Source organism: Corvus cornix, chromosome 20, assembly GCF_000738735.6.
Source record: "Corvus cornix cornix isolate S_Up_H32 chromosome 20, ASM73873v5, whole genome shotgun sequence".
NCBI lineage: Eukaryota > Metazoa > Chordata > Aves > Passeriformes > Corvidae > Corvus > Corvus cornix.
Genome location: NC_046349.1, coordinates 7,969,140 through 7,984,843, shown reverse-complemented (window position 1 = coordinate 7,984,843; position 15,704 = coordinate 7,969,140). Strand labels below are relative to the sequence as shown.

General features: G+C 42.8%; 1 protein-coding gene across 7 annotated transcripts in view; it reads left to right on the top strand.

Moving 5' to 3' along the window:
• ZBTB46 (zinc finger and BTB domain containing 46) overlaps window positions 1–15,704 on the top strand; it is a 53,356-nt gene that overhangs the window by 14,597 nt on the left and 23,055 nt on the right. For all 7 annotated transcript variants that reach the window (XM_039563281.1, XM_039563278.1, XM_039563280.1 and 4 more), the window contains one exon: window positions 1,019–1,988. In XM_039563281.1, coding sequence (XP_039419215.1) covers window positions 1,019–1,988 — 970 coding nt within the window. The remainder of the gene's footprint in view (window positions 1–1,018; window positions 1,989–15,704) is intronic.

Here is a 15,704-nt window from a genome sequence, read left to right as displayed (position 1 = left end):
TGGAATTGCAAAGATAGTAACTGGAAAAAATTCAATCTGAAAATCCTGGCACTGCTGATTACTGTCAACATTTAGGATCTTGTTTTCTGTTTTGGAATTTAAGAGGAGGATAATCTGGAGCATAACTTACAGGATAACTTGCTGCTGGCACTAAATGGCCTTTTATTTTGGATAATACTGCCAAATTTTATGAAAAGTGATCAAAAGCCCTGTGAATTTTTCTCAGCTTTATGTTGGTCGTAAGGATCCTTTTTTTAGGTGATCATGAGAATTTCTCTACTCAGTATCTGAGGGTTGCTGTGGGGTAAACTTGGAGATGTAAACCCAAGGAAATAACATGTTTATTGCAAAGTATTGCTTGTAAGTAGTAACCTTCAAATAACATTAATTTCATAGTTGTGCTCTATTGCCAGTTTACTTTGGGTGGGGACTTAAAACTTTGTTATCTGTGGTCTTGGATTTGCTTGTTGCTCTTCTGACTTCTAAACCATGTTTATAGCCCCTCCATGGCAGTATAAGAAGGGAAATTCTGGGTTCAATCAGCTCTTGCTCTTTGAGGATTTCTGCTCTTCTGTGTGCTACACACGATGCTTGTTCCCTCGAGGAAAACGTGTTAAAGTGTGCCCCTCAGTAGTCTGTGGGCATCTGAACATGATTTCAAGTGTAGCATCTCTTTCAAAACCAAACTCCAACAAATTCACTGTAAAAACTGACAGCTGTTGTTCTCCGGTTACTTCAGATGGGTTTTCTTACAAGTCTGTAGTAACTTCAAGAAACGTTTCTCTGGGATGTTATGAGCCACTGGAGGATTGGCTTCAAATCTAGTCCTTTTTAACATAAATTATTTGGAGTCTGGGCAAAGTAAGGTGCATTTTGTAATGAATGTGGAGGATTGTAGGCAGTAGCTGTATTTGTGGCACTCTTCCCAGATGAACCTGTTGCTTCTTTTGGTACAACCTGGGGTTTGTCTCAGTCTTGTCCTGGATTTTGTAATCCTGTCATTTCCTTCCCCCCGCAGGACTTGTGGAAGAGGAAACATAAAGATCTCCAAATGAATAACCGAAAGGAAGATATGGAGATTGCTTCCCACTACCGTCACCTGCTGCGGGAGCTGAACGAGCAGAGGCAGCACGGGATCCTCTGCGACGTCTGCATCATCGTGGAGGGCAAGATCTTCAAGGCTCACAAAAACGTTCTCCTGGGGAGTAGCCGCTACTTCAAAACCCTCTACTGCCAGGTGCAGAAAACCTCTGACCAGGCCACAGTCACCCACCTGGACATTGTCACTGCCCAGGGCTTTAAGGCAATCATTGACTTCATGTATTCCGCACACCTGGCGCTGACCAGCAGGAACGTCATCGAGGTGATGTCGGCTGCCAGCTACCTGCAGATGACAGACATCGTGCAGGCCTGTCACAACTTCATCAAAGCAGCTCTGGACATAAGCATCAAGTCTGATGCCTCGGAGGACCTGGTCGATTATGAGCTGGGAGCCCCTTCCAGCAGCAGCACGGACGCTCTGATTTCGGCAGTCGTGGCTGGCAGGAGTATATCCCCCTGGTTAGCTCGGAGAACGAGCCCAGCAAACTCCTCCGGGGACTCAGCCATTGCCAGCTGCCACGAGGGAGGGAGTAGTTATGGGAAAGAGGATCAAGAACCAAAACCAGACAGCCACGAAGACATTTCATCCCAGTCTCTCTGGACTAGTGACATGGGCTATGGGTCTTTGCGTATCAAAGAGGAGCAGGTCTCACCGTCCCATTACGGAGGGGGTGAGCTGCATCCTGCCAAGGATAGTGCAATACAGAGTGGGTTCTCAGAGCAAGGAGTGGGGGATGGCTGGCAGCCCACCGGCCGCAGGAAGAACAGGAAAAACAAAGAAACTGTGAGACATATTACGCAGCAAGTGGAGGATGACAGCAGGGCAAATTCTCCTGTGCTGTCCCTTTTACCTGCCTCAGGATGGCCATACAGCAGTCGAGACCCAAGTAAGTCATTCTTCCAGTTTTTGGGGATGAAACTGAAAACGTTAATTAGATCTATTTATGGGATGATCTTATCAGCCTCTGAAATAGGAGCTTGCCAGAAACAGAAAAATGTAGAAACTTGTGTTGCCAGCAATTCAGAAGCACCAAGCACTGTGTGGTTCAGTCAGGAGCCTCGATGGAGGCTGGTTCTCCTGTGAAAGTGGTAGTTTTGTTTTGGCCTTGAACAGCCTAAATCACCCCAAAACCACCACTCTAATTGTTGGAATTAATGAGAGAAAAGGTTAAAGGAATTTATTTGAGCAGGTGTGTGCATTGATGTCAAGGTTGAAGAATTTTCCTTGCGCCGTATATTGATGATGTAATTACACCACACACACAGGTGTAATTTAGTCTTACCGATACCATCTTCAGAATTTCCTGATATTCAGGTGTCACTTTCTCTTGGGTAAGAAAACCACCACAGCTTGTTGTTGCATATGGCAGGATAAGTGTTTAGTAACTCTCGAGTACAACATGTTTTTCTGAGGCACTACTATGGCTTCAAGTGTATTTTGATGTGTGACCACTTGTGGTCTGAGACAAGTGGCTGCGTTTAAAGTGTGTAGCCAGCGAGAAAATTGTTTTCTTGACTTCCCATGAATCTTCAGTAGTTATTTTTTTGTCTCAAGATAACTGTCCCATTTGATTCATTAATCAGTGGCAATAAATAGATTCAGGAATGCTTCTGAACTAGGAGTTTTGGATTTTTTTTCTAAGGACTTTAAGGAAGTGTGTTAGTAAACTGTCTCAGGCTGACTTCAAGAACTTAGTCTGTGCTGTGAGTTAGCCTGTGTTTCATTGCATACCAGAATCCAAGTCATCCAGGAGAAGGGTGTGTGAGATTATAGACTTTTATGTTGCCAAATTTGGATGAAAAAAACAATACAAAGAGTACTGAAAGTCTTAAAAGTCTTTATGGGCTGAAAAAGGAGGCTGAAGTTGCTCACATACTGGAGCTTAAATGTGGTTTTCATTGAATAGTAACTCTGCAAATGTCTTGAGATTTATTATGCTTTATGGTTATCTGCTGCAGCAAGCTTGCATGTAATTATTCTAATTAGCTGATGATACAATCTAAACAACGTCAGTTAGAAGAAAAATGCGAGATAATTTAAGATAACAGTGATTTATGAAGAATCTCATTTTTACGATGCATGTATTTTATCCTTGTTTTGAGTGAAGACTCAGCATGGATTTCCTGGTCTCTGTTCTCATGCAACTATTTTTCATTTTCCGTGGCATCCCATAAAAACAGCTTGATCACTTGTACTGTCTGAGGGGTGTGGGTCTGGACAGGTATCTGGAGTGAGCCAGACATGTTGGAGTGGCTGCAGAAACAGAGCTGCAGCTCTGAGCCTTTTGGAAAGCTGGGTATAGATTGAGTGTCTTTACTGAAAATAGTGCAGAATAGAAGAGATTGTATTACTGGAAGCTGAATGAAACTTAGATTATTTAATTCCTAATTGTTAAGGAATTAAATTGCAGTGCCTGTTTGCAGATGAGAGGAAGGTGGCTTGAGGGGTTGACTCAGCACAGTGCTGAGACAGCACGTCAGCAGGCACATCAAATTATTTGTTCCCAATCTTGTCTGAAATGCAGTTTCCAATAAAGGACGTGGTTCCAGTGGTGGGAAAAGAGCAGCTGAGTGGTGGTGGCCGGGGGGAAGAGTTTCAATATTCCAGTAGTGCTGGTAAAAGAAAAAGAAAAAATTAATGGCAACACTTCTTGCTGTCCAAACTGAACAGGCTCAGAGGCTGCCTGTGCTGGCAGAGAGCAGCGTGTCCGTGAGGAAAAAGGGGGGGTGTGTGGAGACTGAGCTGCTCCTGGATTCCCCATATTTGCCATCTGGAGAGGTGAATGCAGGTGAAATTCTCCTTTCTGCCCTGCTGGCAAGGGAGGTTCCTCTGCATTGTGGGGTCTGAAATTGTGGGGCGAGTGCCTGTGGGCTTAACAGCCAGGATTGTCTCTGCAAGCCCTGCGTGTGTCTTAGGTCAAGTTGGTGTCCTTGGGGATTTTTTTGGTATGATTTCAAAGGATTTGAGATCCATACATGTTCAGTTTTAGTTAACCATGGACACCTTGTCCGTAGGCAGCCTCTCGTGTGGTAAACCTGTGGTTTGGGGGAAATCAGATGGGCACTCAGGTGAGGCTGCTGCTCTTTCACTGTGAAGTAAAAGCAACCCTGTTACCCCAAAAACATCCCTGTCTGTGGGGCCCTGCAAGCAGCAAGATCTTCTGGTCTTGCATGGGTCTTTCCCATATCCAGCAGATGGGAGAGATTTTCCTGCAAACTTCTCCACCTCCTGAGCTACAGGGTTGTGCCTAGGTTGGGTTTTGATACCCCAGGTTTTTCCCTCTCCTGTTAGAACTCAGCAGTGCTGTCGGGGTGTTGCAGACTTGACTCGTAAGTGTGAACAATAATTGATTTTTCTTGTGTGCAATTGGATAATGACACAGTGCAGACACTTGTAACAAGTATTTGGGTTGTGTTTAAATTTCAGCTTGAAGTTGTCTTTGATTTAGTCATGTCAGGTTTCATTTCTTAAAACAGGCTTCATAGTCTAGGGCTCTCTTTTACCTCATTTATTTAGAAGTGTCCCTGTCAGCAATGTTCACAGCTAAGATGGAAAGCTGCTCACTTACGGAGGAAATGGGTGTTGAATATTCTTTCAGAAGTAACTGAGAGGAAAGAAAGTTACCTAGAACTCTTTGTTCTTTGGGGCTCGTTCACTTTTCTGATCTAATCAGTTATTCTAAGATGCTGCTTGCTAAGGCTGAAAGCTCTTGTTGGGATCACTGGGGTGCTGTTTACAAATGCCTCTATACTGCTGGGCTAACACGTGCCCTCTGGAAATGCAAAAGCTGATTTAGGAGAATACTTCTTCAAAGTTCAGTCTTCCTCCTGAAATTGTGCAAGATACTCTTTTGGTCGTGGTTGCAAGCAGCACTGCATTTCAGCAGCATTTTGGAAGGGGAATCTTGTAAGTAACTATTGTGTCACCCTTTGAATTCAGTGATTATTTGGGGCAGGATATTCACAGATGAAAAATATGCTTCCTACTCCTCTATTATATAGGGTTACTTAATTCCTGTTATATTACAAAGAAGCACATTGCAATCACTGAAACTTTGCTTTTGGAACAACTCAGCTCGTTCAAACTCAGCAGTGGTGCTGCTTTCAGTGGGAAAAACATTCTTACCAGTAAAGGCAGGTGTATTAAAGTGTTCCAAATATTTAAGTAGACTATTTAAATACAAATCAATGACATCTCAAAAAAAGGCACAGGTTTTATTTAAATTGAAAGGGTAAGAAAATTCTTTGTGAACAGTTGATTTCCCATATGCTGGTGGGGTGCTGTTGAGAGTCTTTGAATTTGACAACATTGGAGATTAAAATAAAAAGGAATGTCTGGAGTAATCTTATTAATGGTAATCTAACATAATGGAAATAGCAAGAGATTGTTAATGTCTGCCATGAAGATTGTCGTTTTCATCCAAGAAGGAATAATCAAATAGGATTTGCAAAAGAATACAAATGAAAAACTGAGGTGCTGGATTGAGACTGTGATTCAGCTCTCAGTTTCCCAGGGTGGTGTCAGTCAAGCACAAAGCTTGATGAGCACCATCTTTTCATGCTAGTTCCTATTTATTAATTTGGACTGTCTGTTTAGCATCAAACACATTAGGTTTTCTCTTTCTCATCCTGTTTGGGTTGTTCAGGATGTCAGTCTGTCATTCCTTGTAGGAAACATTCATATATATGTTTTCCTCACCAAGCCACATTAACTTGAAGCAGCAGTTCTCCAAAGTAAACTGAAGGATGGGCTTTTATAAATAATAACTTTCTTCATAACTGAGCCAAGAAGAATTTCCTCCATGGACTTGCCAAAAGAACAGGTCTGCCTTTTATTTTATCCCTTTTTCTTGAATTTCATAGGTTTTCTAAAGAAACATATTGCTGTTTGTTAGTTTTTGTGTCAAAGATGCTTATGAAATTCAGAAGCAGTCGTGTGCCTTGAACATCTTTATTTGCCTTAGGTTCCTGTTCCTTTAACCTTGCTGGATAAAATTTTTACAGGATTACACATCCTGAGTGCATGGACTACAGGATCAGGTGGTGTTTGAAAGGCTCTTGCCAAAGAGGATGGATATCTTCACTGTTAAGCCAGCAAAGTGTTGCTGGCTTTGCCTCTTCACATAATGGAAAACTCTCCCACTTGAAGGGTGTCTTTTGAAGGATTTATTGACGGCTTTATTAATGTGTTAGTTCAAGCATGGTGGTTATGATTCAGGAATTTATTTCCAAGGAAATACTCCCACACATCTTCTGAGTGTTTGCACCCAAAAGCTGCAAGTGAATTTCTGTGTGCCAATTGACTGTGAAATGAAGCTAATTATTTTAAAAACAGAACAGCCCTTTTTAAAGGTGCTGCAGTTGGGGAACTCTTTCCTTTCCTTTAATACATGTAGTGGAATTTCTGTGTTCTGTTAAGAAGAGCTTCAGAACTTGAGTAAGCCCAGAGTGGTGACCTCCATGGGAAGGACAGGCAGGACTTCACTGTATCCTTCTGACTTTGCAGAGTTCACAGTTCCTTTAACATTTTCCCCATCAAAATCTTTAATTATGCACAAGTTTCCTCCCTCCCGGTGAGGAGACATTCAAGTAGCTCGTTTTCCAGTGACACACATGTGATTGCAGTGGCTGCTGCAGGGAGCTGCTGGCTCCCTGGGAAGCCTGAAGACAGCTGGTGTCATCAGCCTTTTCCCATCCCTTTTTCTGTCTTGGTTTCCAGAGAGCAAATTATGATTACAGGAGCTGTTGGGGAGCACAGATGCTGAACAGTTGGATCACATAGTGAGCTTACATTGCAAAAGGCTTCAGAGACAGGCAAGAAAGAGCTCTTTCCAGATGAGCTCAACTAATTTTCTGCAGGTGAGGTCTCTGGACCTGAGTGCAGGCAGGTGAATTTGTGGATTGCCTTATTACAGGACAATTTTTTTCTTGAAAAAAAGTTGGTTTTTTCTCAGCAAGCTACTGGGCTTCCTATAACTCTGTCCCATTGTCAATGCATATCTTCAAATTTTCACTTGATTCATGTTTTCAAGTCATTATTAAATAAGTAATTCCCCTGAAAATTCTCCTGTTTCCATTGTGGTATTTGGCAAGCATATTAGTCCAACTAGAGGAATCCAGATTTTGCAAAATGAGAAAAGGAGGGAAATATGAGTGAGGTGTTGGTACTCAGAATTCAGGTGTTTAAGGAACTCCTAAAGATTTTTGCTCTGTTCTACAAGACAAAAATGAAGGTATTGAAGGAGGTGCTGAGAGAAGTTTTGGAAGCATGTAGTGTTGAAATAATCCAGCCAGAAAAATCACTGGGACAGAATACAGGAAGTTACTCTTCCTTTAAATGGACTTTGCTTGAAGAAAGGGAGTCTCCAGTCCACCTGCTGTGGTCTGAGTCCTGGTTGCAGTGGGAAAACTTCAGGTGTTTAATGGTTTGTTACAGCCATGACTGAAAACTGGGCTGGCTAAAATTTCAGTTGTCAGATGAATGTCTGATGTCCTAAAAACCAACACAGGCTCAAATTTTAATACTTTACTGCTGTTAGTTTGTTACTTAAACCTCTTTTATACCTCACTTTGGAAAGATCACTTTTTAAGCAGGATAGATATTTTGGATCAAAACAGCTTATTGGAAAGGTGTTGGAGTATTTTTTGAGGGTAGGTAATAGTAAACTACAGATTGCCTGCCACTTGGAAAATTAAGTACATTACTGCATTTTCCCACCTTCTTTTACAGCCATGACGATGCAGTTATGGTGCAAGGTATTAAAACCGTCTTTGCTACAATTGAGGGGGTTTTGCTGGGGAGATATTTTGACGCCATAAGCCCTGGTGGCCAGTGATGCAGCCAGACGTGGAGGAGTTACAGCTCTGTGCTCTTATGCCACCCCCTGAATTCTTTCTTAGCCTGAAATCGGCTTAGCCTGCATTCCTCAGGCTTAGGAGCTGCCCAGGTTTCTGGACCCTCTCTGGAACTCTTGGTGTGCCTGAAAGCACCAGTGCACAGCATGGAGGTGGCTGAGAGTTGCCTCGAAATGCAAAACTAAAGGGAAAAAAACCCACGCCGAACACCACTGATCTCTCTGTCCATATGGAGAATTTTGCAGAGGGTGCTCAGTGAATAATTCAGGTTCTCTGTATCACCACAGGTACAGGCTAATGGGGTTATCAGGATACAATCTTTGCAGGAGTAACTTTGGAGTTTGTTATTGAAGGGTTAGGTCAGGTTATTTTCAAGTTTGGAAACTAAAATCGTTGCTTTAAACCCAGACACACTTACTCCCTGGCTACACCCTGGCTTTAAAATGGTTCCACCCTAAACCAGCTTTAGCTCAAAGCTCAGTGTCTGTTTCCTTTCCCCACCCTGCATTCCATTTTCCCCAGGCTCCCAAGCCCTCCTCCTCCTCCTCCTTCTCCTCTTCCTCCTCCCCGTGGTAGCAGTTCTGATTCTGTTAATCTGCTTTAACTCCAGAGATCAGAGGCATTTCCCCTCTCCTGAGTGCCCTTCTCACTATTTTATTTGTTCCTTGTGCTTTTCTTTACAGAGATCTCAACTTTTCCAAAACTTTTTACCCCTTTTGATTCTTTACTTTGAAATTACAAGTGAGAAATCAAGAAGGTTTTAGTATTTTAACATAAATTCTAGTCCTACTTTGCAATCAGCCCTGTCCAGGACTTTAATTTCCCTACTTGCAGTGCTGCTGTTGCATTAAAACATAGTTAGGAATTAATTCTTCAGATGCAGTGCCTGGGAATCAAACCCAACCTTCTTTGTACTGGTTTTTGATTTATTTTTCATTCTATCGTTCTTTTTTTTTTTTGAAGGCACTTGTTTCCAAAGGAAAACGTTTTATTTCTGTCCCTTCATGTTTGTGTCTGCCTCTGTCCCAAGGAGCAGCAGGGAATAGTGTCACTCCTTTTACTGCCTGAATTAGGAGACTTGGAAAAAGAGGTTAATATTATAGTACTTTTAAAGTGATATAGTACTTTTAAAGTGATTTTAAAGTGACTATCACTTTACTGCACAATTCTCTGCATATTTTGGAGAAACAAGAGTGCTTCAGGTATTTCTGCACTGCCCAGTCATTCTTGCTCCTGCAAAGATACTTCATTATCCCATTTTAGAAGAGTTTCAGAAACAATTAACTCACCCAGTTTAACCATTCTTCTCTTTTTTGGATTGGTTCTGTTTATCCTTTTTTAGGAAGATCAGCAGTTGGCCAGATTTGCTCTGTAGCGCAAGGAACGGTTGAGTTGAGGTCACTAACAGGAGGTGGGGGAGCAGCAACAAGCAGCAGGGTTTGGGCCAGGAGCTCCTTTTGCTGACCACAGAAAAGTGTCTGCAGAGCTTGATTCAATGGTAGAAAAACAAATATTATGGGAAAGAGATGAAAATTGATTATTTTTTTTCCAGGTGCCTGGAAGAGTGGAGGGAATTTTCCAGTTACTTGTACACTGATTACTGTTTTGAGGAGGATGACAAAGATGGGGATACGCTTGAGCTTTTGGAATACGCTGCAGGAATAGCAACGTAAAACCAGGTCATATTTGCGTAGAACAAGCCTGGTTTATTTTAGCAATAGTGTTCTAGAGCTGGTGAGGAGAATGTTTCTGTTGGTGAAGCACAGATAATGAACATCCTATGGCTGTAGGCTAGGAAATTATATTGAAGCCTCAGTTGGCATGGGCTCCTCCTGAGCCCTCCAGAAACAGAAGCAGCATTGGGAATCGGCACTTTCCTGCAGGATTGTGTTTTTCAGAACTCAAATCCTGACAGTGCCAGGTCACCCTGCTTTGAGTCATGGTGGAAAAGCTGTAGTGGGACTCAAATCTGAAAGAAGAGGGGTGGGAAAGCACAGCCTCAAGGAGACCAAGTTTTTGATTCCATAAGGATTCACTTAATATATCTTACTGCCTTTAACATAAAGGCAGTTTTTAATGATCATATGTGTTGTGGTTAAATATCTATGTTTGCTTGATTGTTTCCTGCTCTAGGAAATTGGAGCTGATTCTGAATGCTGTGCACATTTATTGTATCCACATGTCTGCTGTTATGGTTGTAAAACAGTGCAAATCAAACCCAATATAACTCATGGCATCACTTCCCCATGTAAATATTGCAGTGGGTGAGAACGCTGGGGTTTGCTTAACAAACAGTGAGTTGTGAAACACTTTTGGAAGATTTCTGTTAGAAAGGAGGAGGGAACTGAAATACAAACTTCAAGGATATTTTTAGCAGCTGGTAAAACATTGTCATTTTTCTGCCAGCCTGTATGCTCTTTTTTTTTTTTTTTTAATTCCCAATCAAAAAGCACACTATGAAATGAAAACTATTTTTTCTTTTTTTTCCCTGAGAGTTTAAAAATTAATTGTCTTTCTGTCTCCACAGAAGGAGATCAAGCCAAACCTTCCTAAACCTACACAAGAAACATCATCCCTGGAATTCTAGATAAAATCTACTGTCAAGCAGATACTTGACCCAAATAGGTAGAAGAACCTTAGAAAATTAAATCTTTGATTTCACCTAAGTTTTTTTGGGTCACAATTTGGCAGTGTACCTGAAACAAAAGCTGAGTTTAAGTGGCTCCCACTTTCCTTTGGTATTTAATTGCACCCCCACGCTCTCCTGCAGTTGTTCCGGTGAAAATCTCCGTGCAACCATGTAGAGAACCAGAGAGAGGAACTGATCTGTATTTAAAAATAACTTTTTAAAATAAATCAGTTTATTTTTAACATATTAGTTTCCTGTCTCAAGTTCAATCACAACTATATGTGTGGTCTTGGTACCACTGAGGGAGTAGCAGGGGGAGGGTGCAGGAATTTGGGGTGGGAGAAGTTGCTGATGCTGAGACCTCTTCCCTTTCTGCTTGTCATGTTGTAAACAACAAAAAAACCCCTAAATTTTCCATCACACTGAAAATTATCCAGCTGTGTGCAGGAGATCCAAAACATCTGCCCCAGAAAGTGTGATGCCTGCATCCATCACAGGCTGCTTCCAGGCCCGATGCTGTTGACTTTGTTCATTAACAAGTCGTGTGGTGGGATGTTGTGAACCCTCAAGTGAGTTGTTGGATGGCACCAGGCTGGGAGGGATGACTGGCTGGAAGGCAGCGGTGCCAGGCACAGCAGGAATTCCACCAAGACAAGTGTGAAGTCCTGCATGTGGGACAGGATAACCCTGTGCAGCAGTTTGGGTTGGCAGCCAAGGAGAGTGAAAGCAGCTTTGCAGAAAATGTCTTCTGGTGAGTAAGGAGCTGAAGAGGAGCCTGTGTGCCCTGGCAGCCAGGGAAGGCTGGCTGCCTGCCTGCCTTAGGAAGAGCATTTGGAGTACAGGATCCAGTTTGGGGATCTCCAGGCCAAGAAAGACTTTGACAAGCTTGAGCAAGCGCAGCTGAGGCCATCAAGATGATGTGTGTGAGGAGAGGCTGAGACAGCTTGGTTTAAAACCTTGAAGAAGAGAAGGGGGGGGGGTGGATTATCCAGGGCCAGACCCTTGTCAGATGTGCCTTGAGAAAGGATGAGAGGTAATGAACAGGAATTACAGGAAGGGAGATTCTCATGGGGTGAAAGGAGGAGATTCCTCACAAAGTGGTCAAAAGGTGGAGGAAGCACCTGGGGAAGTTTTGCTCTGTCTTCCCTGCTGGTATTCACAACTGGGCTGTACAAGCCATGGAATCTAAATCTAAAAGTAGCTCTGAAGTTACTTTCAAGGTAATTTATTCTGCAATTCTTAGAGATGACTCCAGGTGACAGAGCAGTAACGCTGCCCTAGGTCAGGATGATTTCTCACTCCCCTGTCTGGTGACACCACTTCAGGTGTAATTCCAGCTGCTCCTCTTTCCAGACTGTACTTTCCCTGGTTCTTGCCTTGCTGACAGCAAGACTCCTGTACTCAAAAGTGTCTTTCCTTCTGTTCACCTTTCCACAGTAATTCTGCCAAAATGGGTCCTGCAGTGAGTGAGCTACAGGAAAGGGTCAGGAGCTTTTTGTGGCAGGAGGTGACTTGAATTGCCATCGTCTTTGGAGGTTGTGGGACTTGCAGAGAGTTTACTCCAGGTGCTGATCAGTGAGACCTCCAGTTCAGAAAGGTGTGCTGGAGGAATGGCTCATGAAACACCCCTGCATTCCAGGGGGGCTGAGGAGGGGTTGGGAGTGCTCCTCAGAGATTGCTGAAATTTGCCAGGTTGATGGAGAAACACACAGGAACTGTTTTAAAGCTCTGTAAATGGTAAGTGAGGTACTGTTGCCATCCTTTGAAGGACTCCAGTGCCTGTGGCTGGCTCCCCCCTCACTGCTGGAGGTCACCTCCGTCACACAACCCCGGCATCCCAGAGACTCGGAACACCGAGGGAGAAACATCCCTGCTTTGTGCTCCTGCCACACTAAACAGGGCTTTGAAGAGAGGATGAAAGATTTCTTGGATCCCCTCTTATCTCAAGACTGTAATGAAAAGGGCAATATTGAGAAAGAGCGACCTGGCAAAACATTGCCTTTAGTTCTTGGGGAAAAAGCTTGTTTCTTTGAGTTTTCCAGCAGCCGATGCCACCTTGTATGGCTTTTATTCACGCCTTTCTCTCTTCTCATGGGTTTAGTTCTCCAGCTACTGATTTCTAGATGTTCAACTGTCTACGTAAGAGAGCAGGAATAAAAGATGAAAAGGGGGAAAAATAATTAAAAAAAAAAATGAAAGAGAATAATAGCATTGGGAGTCTGGGAAACCCCACTGGGGGTTTACTGAGAAGGTTAAAACACAGTACAAACAAGAAATAAGTGGTGTGAGAGAAGCAGACGCTGAGGAAGTACTTTGGTAACAGCTGAGTTTAAGATGTAATGAGAAAAAATGATAGAAACAGGGAGAAGAAATATAAGAAAAAGAATTGGTTTGCTTATTAAAGTAATTAATTAAGGTAGTAAATGGAGTCTTTAAAATGGAGCTTTTCCTAGCTGTTTCTGGGATGGCATGTGTGTTTTGCTCAGTCATTGGACTAGGTTTAATGCTTTTTACTGTCAGCTTCTTCCTAGATCTTTGAAAATAAATTATCACATTAACATTTGGATACTTCTAGTACATTGCATTACTTTGATTTGTGCCATAGCCCTTTCCAAGGGGCTGCCAGATGTCTGTAGTGCTTGATTTTCTTTGACAAGTGGAACTTGATTTTCCCATTCCTGGGTTTGTGACAGGAGCTTGGTTTATAGGACTTCCAGAGCTCACACAGTAGCCACTCTGGGTGTGTTGGGAATATTGTGCTGCTTCTGTTGTCCTGGTGTGAGGTTTATTCCTCTTCTTGGATCTGTTAAAGCCTGGCTGGTTTGTGTGGCTGGGAATGAAGTGTGTTTTGAGCTCAGCTGGGACGGGTGACCTCTGTGATACAGTCCTTGTACCCCTGTTATGTGATGCTTTCATGTGTAGGGAAGAACTTTACTATTGTTTCCAGAATTGCATGGAAGTACTGTTGCCAAAATTGTCAAAAAATAGGCCCTGTGTTTTATTTGACAGTAAAAGCTAACAATAAAATATTCATCCAAGTCAACAAACTTAAGAAAGCTTTTCTAAAGCTTCTGTGTTTTGGAAAGTAGGCTGGTGTAATAGAATAACTGCAAAATAATGATTTGCTAAAGAGACTAATGAGCTCAGTTTTCCAAGCAGCATTAATCCCGTGTTTAGCTCGGGATTTCCTGCGTGTGGAGCCCTGCAGTCCCAGGGGCTGTCCCAGCAGGGTGAAAAACGAGCTCTGGAGGGCTGGGATGGAGCTCTGGGCCCCGTGGCAGTGAATAATTGCAGAATAGAAGCTCATTGACTAAAGCCTGGTTTACGTGGGGCTGAAGCGCTGTAGTAAACAGTTTGGATTACTGGGAAGTGACGGATGCTTTCGATTCATATAATTCTTTGGCTAAATCTTGTTAAAAGGAGCTGCATTCTAGAGAAAAGAGAAGTGGTTTTGGAGGCACCGTGGAGAGGAACTTGGTGCATTTTTTGGGTTTTGGTGTGCTGAGAGTATTTTAGTACTTATGTGACTAAGTGGATATTTATTTTGCCATAATGTGTGTTTGATTAGATTACATCAGCTATAAATACTGGGAGCTCTGAAGCATCTATTTCGCTGTCTGTCTCTAATCTTGGCTTTTGAGGAACATTTAATGTCTTGTTGTGGTTACAATTAATCTGCGTGTGTTTTAGCAATTAGTGTTTATGTGCAGCGGGCAGCAGCCGATTCTGGCAACTGTCAATCAGCAGCTGTAACAGGCTCTGAGAAAGGAGGGCAGAAAGCACAAGGTGATTCCCTGCCTGCCTGGTTATTTGGGAACACATTTTTGTGGGCAGACGCCCTTTCTGGCCTGAGTTACGTGCTATGATTCCCCGTGTAGGCAGTGGAACAGGGCTGTTATTGTGGCTTTGATGTGATGAAGCTCTCCGTCACCTTACCAGTTTAATGGGCTAAAGTTTAATTTGCTTCCTTCACCACCTTTTGTAACAGCTGCTGGTTTTTTACTGTCTTCTAATTTTTTTTTAATGTAGGCATGCTGGCTGGTTTTAAAAAAATCTTCATTATCATCTAGAAAAGTGGATATCCTGTGAGCTGCTGACAGAGGGATGACGAAATACGTAAAAATTCAAAGTATTTGAATTCTTCTGCTTGGCTAAGATTTAATAAAACTGATAATATGAAATAATACAAGCAAAACACAGATGGAGGAGGGAAAATGGTTTGTTTTAAACAGAGAACATCTCTGTTAGTTCACATTTATGAACTTCCTCCTGTGTTTGTAGCCCCCGGCCTTGGGCTTTCCCTACATCTCCGGGGTGTGGGAACACTCTGCCTGTGATTGCTTTTTCCTTATTGTTTCCTTTGAGGCTGTTTGTTTTTTAAAGGGACAGCCTAGCAGTAGGATGTACTGGCAGAACAGTGCAGCTTAGGAAAACCAATCTGAACATATTCTGGAATCTGATATGCTCTGAGCTGGGACTGAGAAATTCACCGGCTGCTCCTGGCTCCGCAAGCTGGACACCTTGAGTGAGTCCCCGCATCTTTCTCTGGCAGCCACCACCTGTAAAATGGAGTTAAAAATAATGATCTTCCTTCAGCTGTTTTCCAGGTTACAGGAGGTGGGCACAGTCCCAGTGTCCTCATTAGCATTTCTTAATAAGGCTCTGCAGGTTAATGCCTTGCCCTGGTTTGAAGTTGCAGAAGCCGAGTGCTGGAGTGTCCCCACTCTGCCTCCTCCCCTCTCCTGAGCTTCTGTTCAGGAGTGAGTTTATTGCACTGCTATGTGTGGACAACACCTGAATTCCTTGCCCTGAAGAGCGCAAGGTGAATGTGTGAAAGCAGCAGGTATTAATTTTATACGTGTCCTACCACTGGTTTGAGCTCTAATAGTACCCTCTTGCATTAAGTAGATTTAAATCTCTTTTAAACTAGGAGGCAATAAAATATTCAGGATCTGCAAAACAGCTTCTTTTTCCATCTGATAGCTCATTATCTGAGCCTTCTCTTTGGATATGGGTTTTTTCCCTCTACATTGAGAGGAGAAATGCCACAAAGTCATAAGTTTGTTGGGAAGCTTCAGCTCCATTTGCCAGGTGCTCAGCTGGGCTTTGAGTGTGTCAG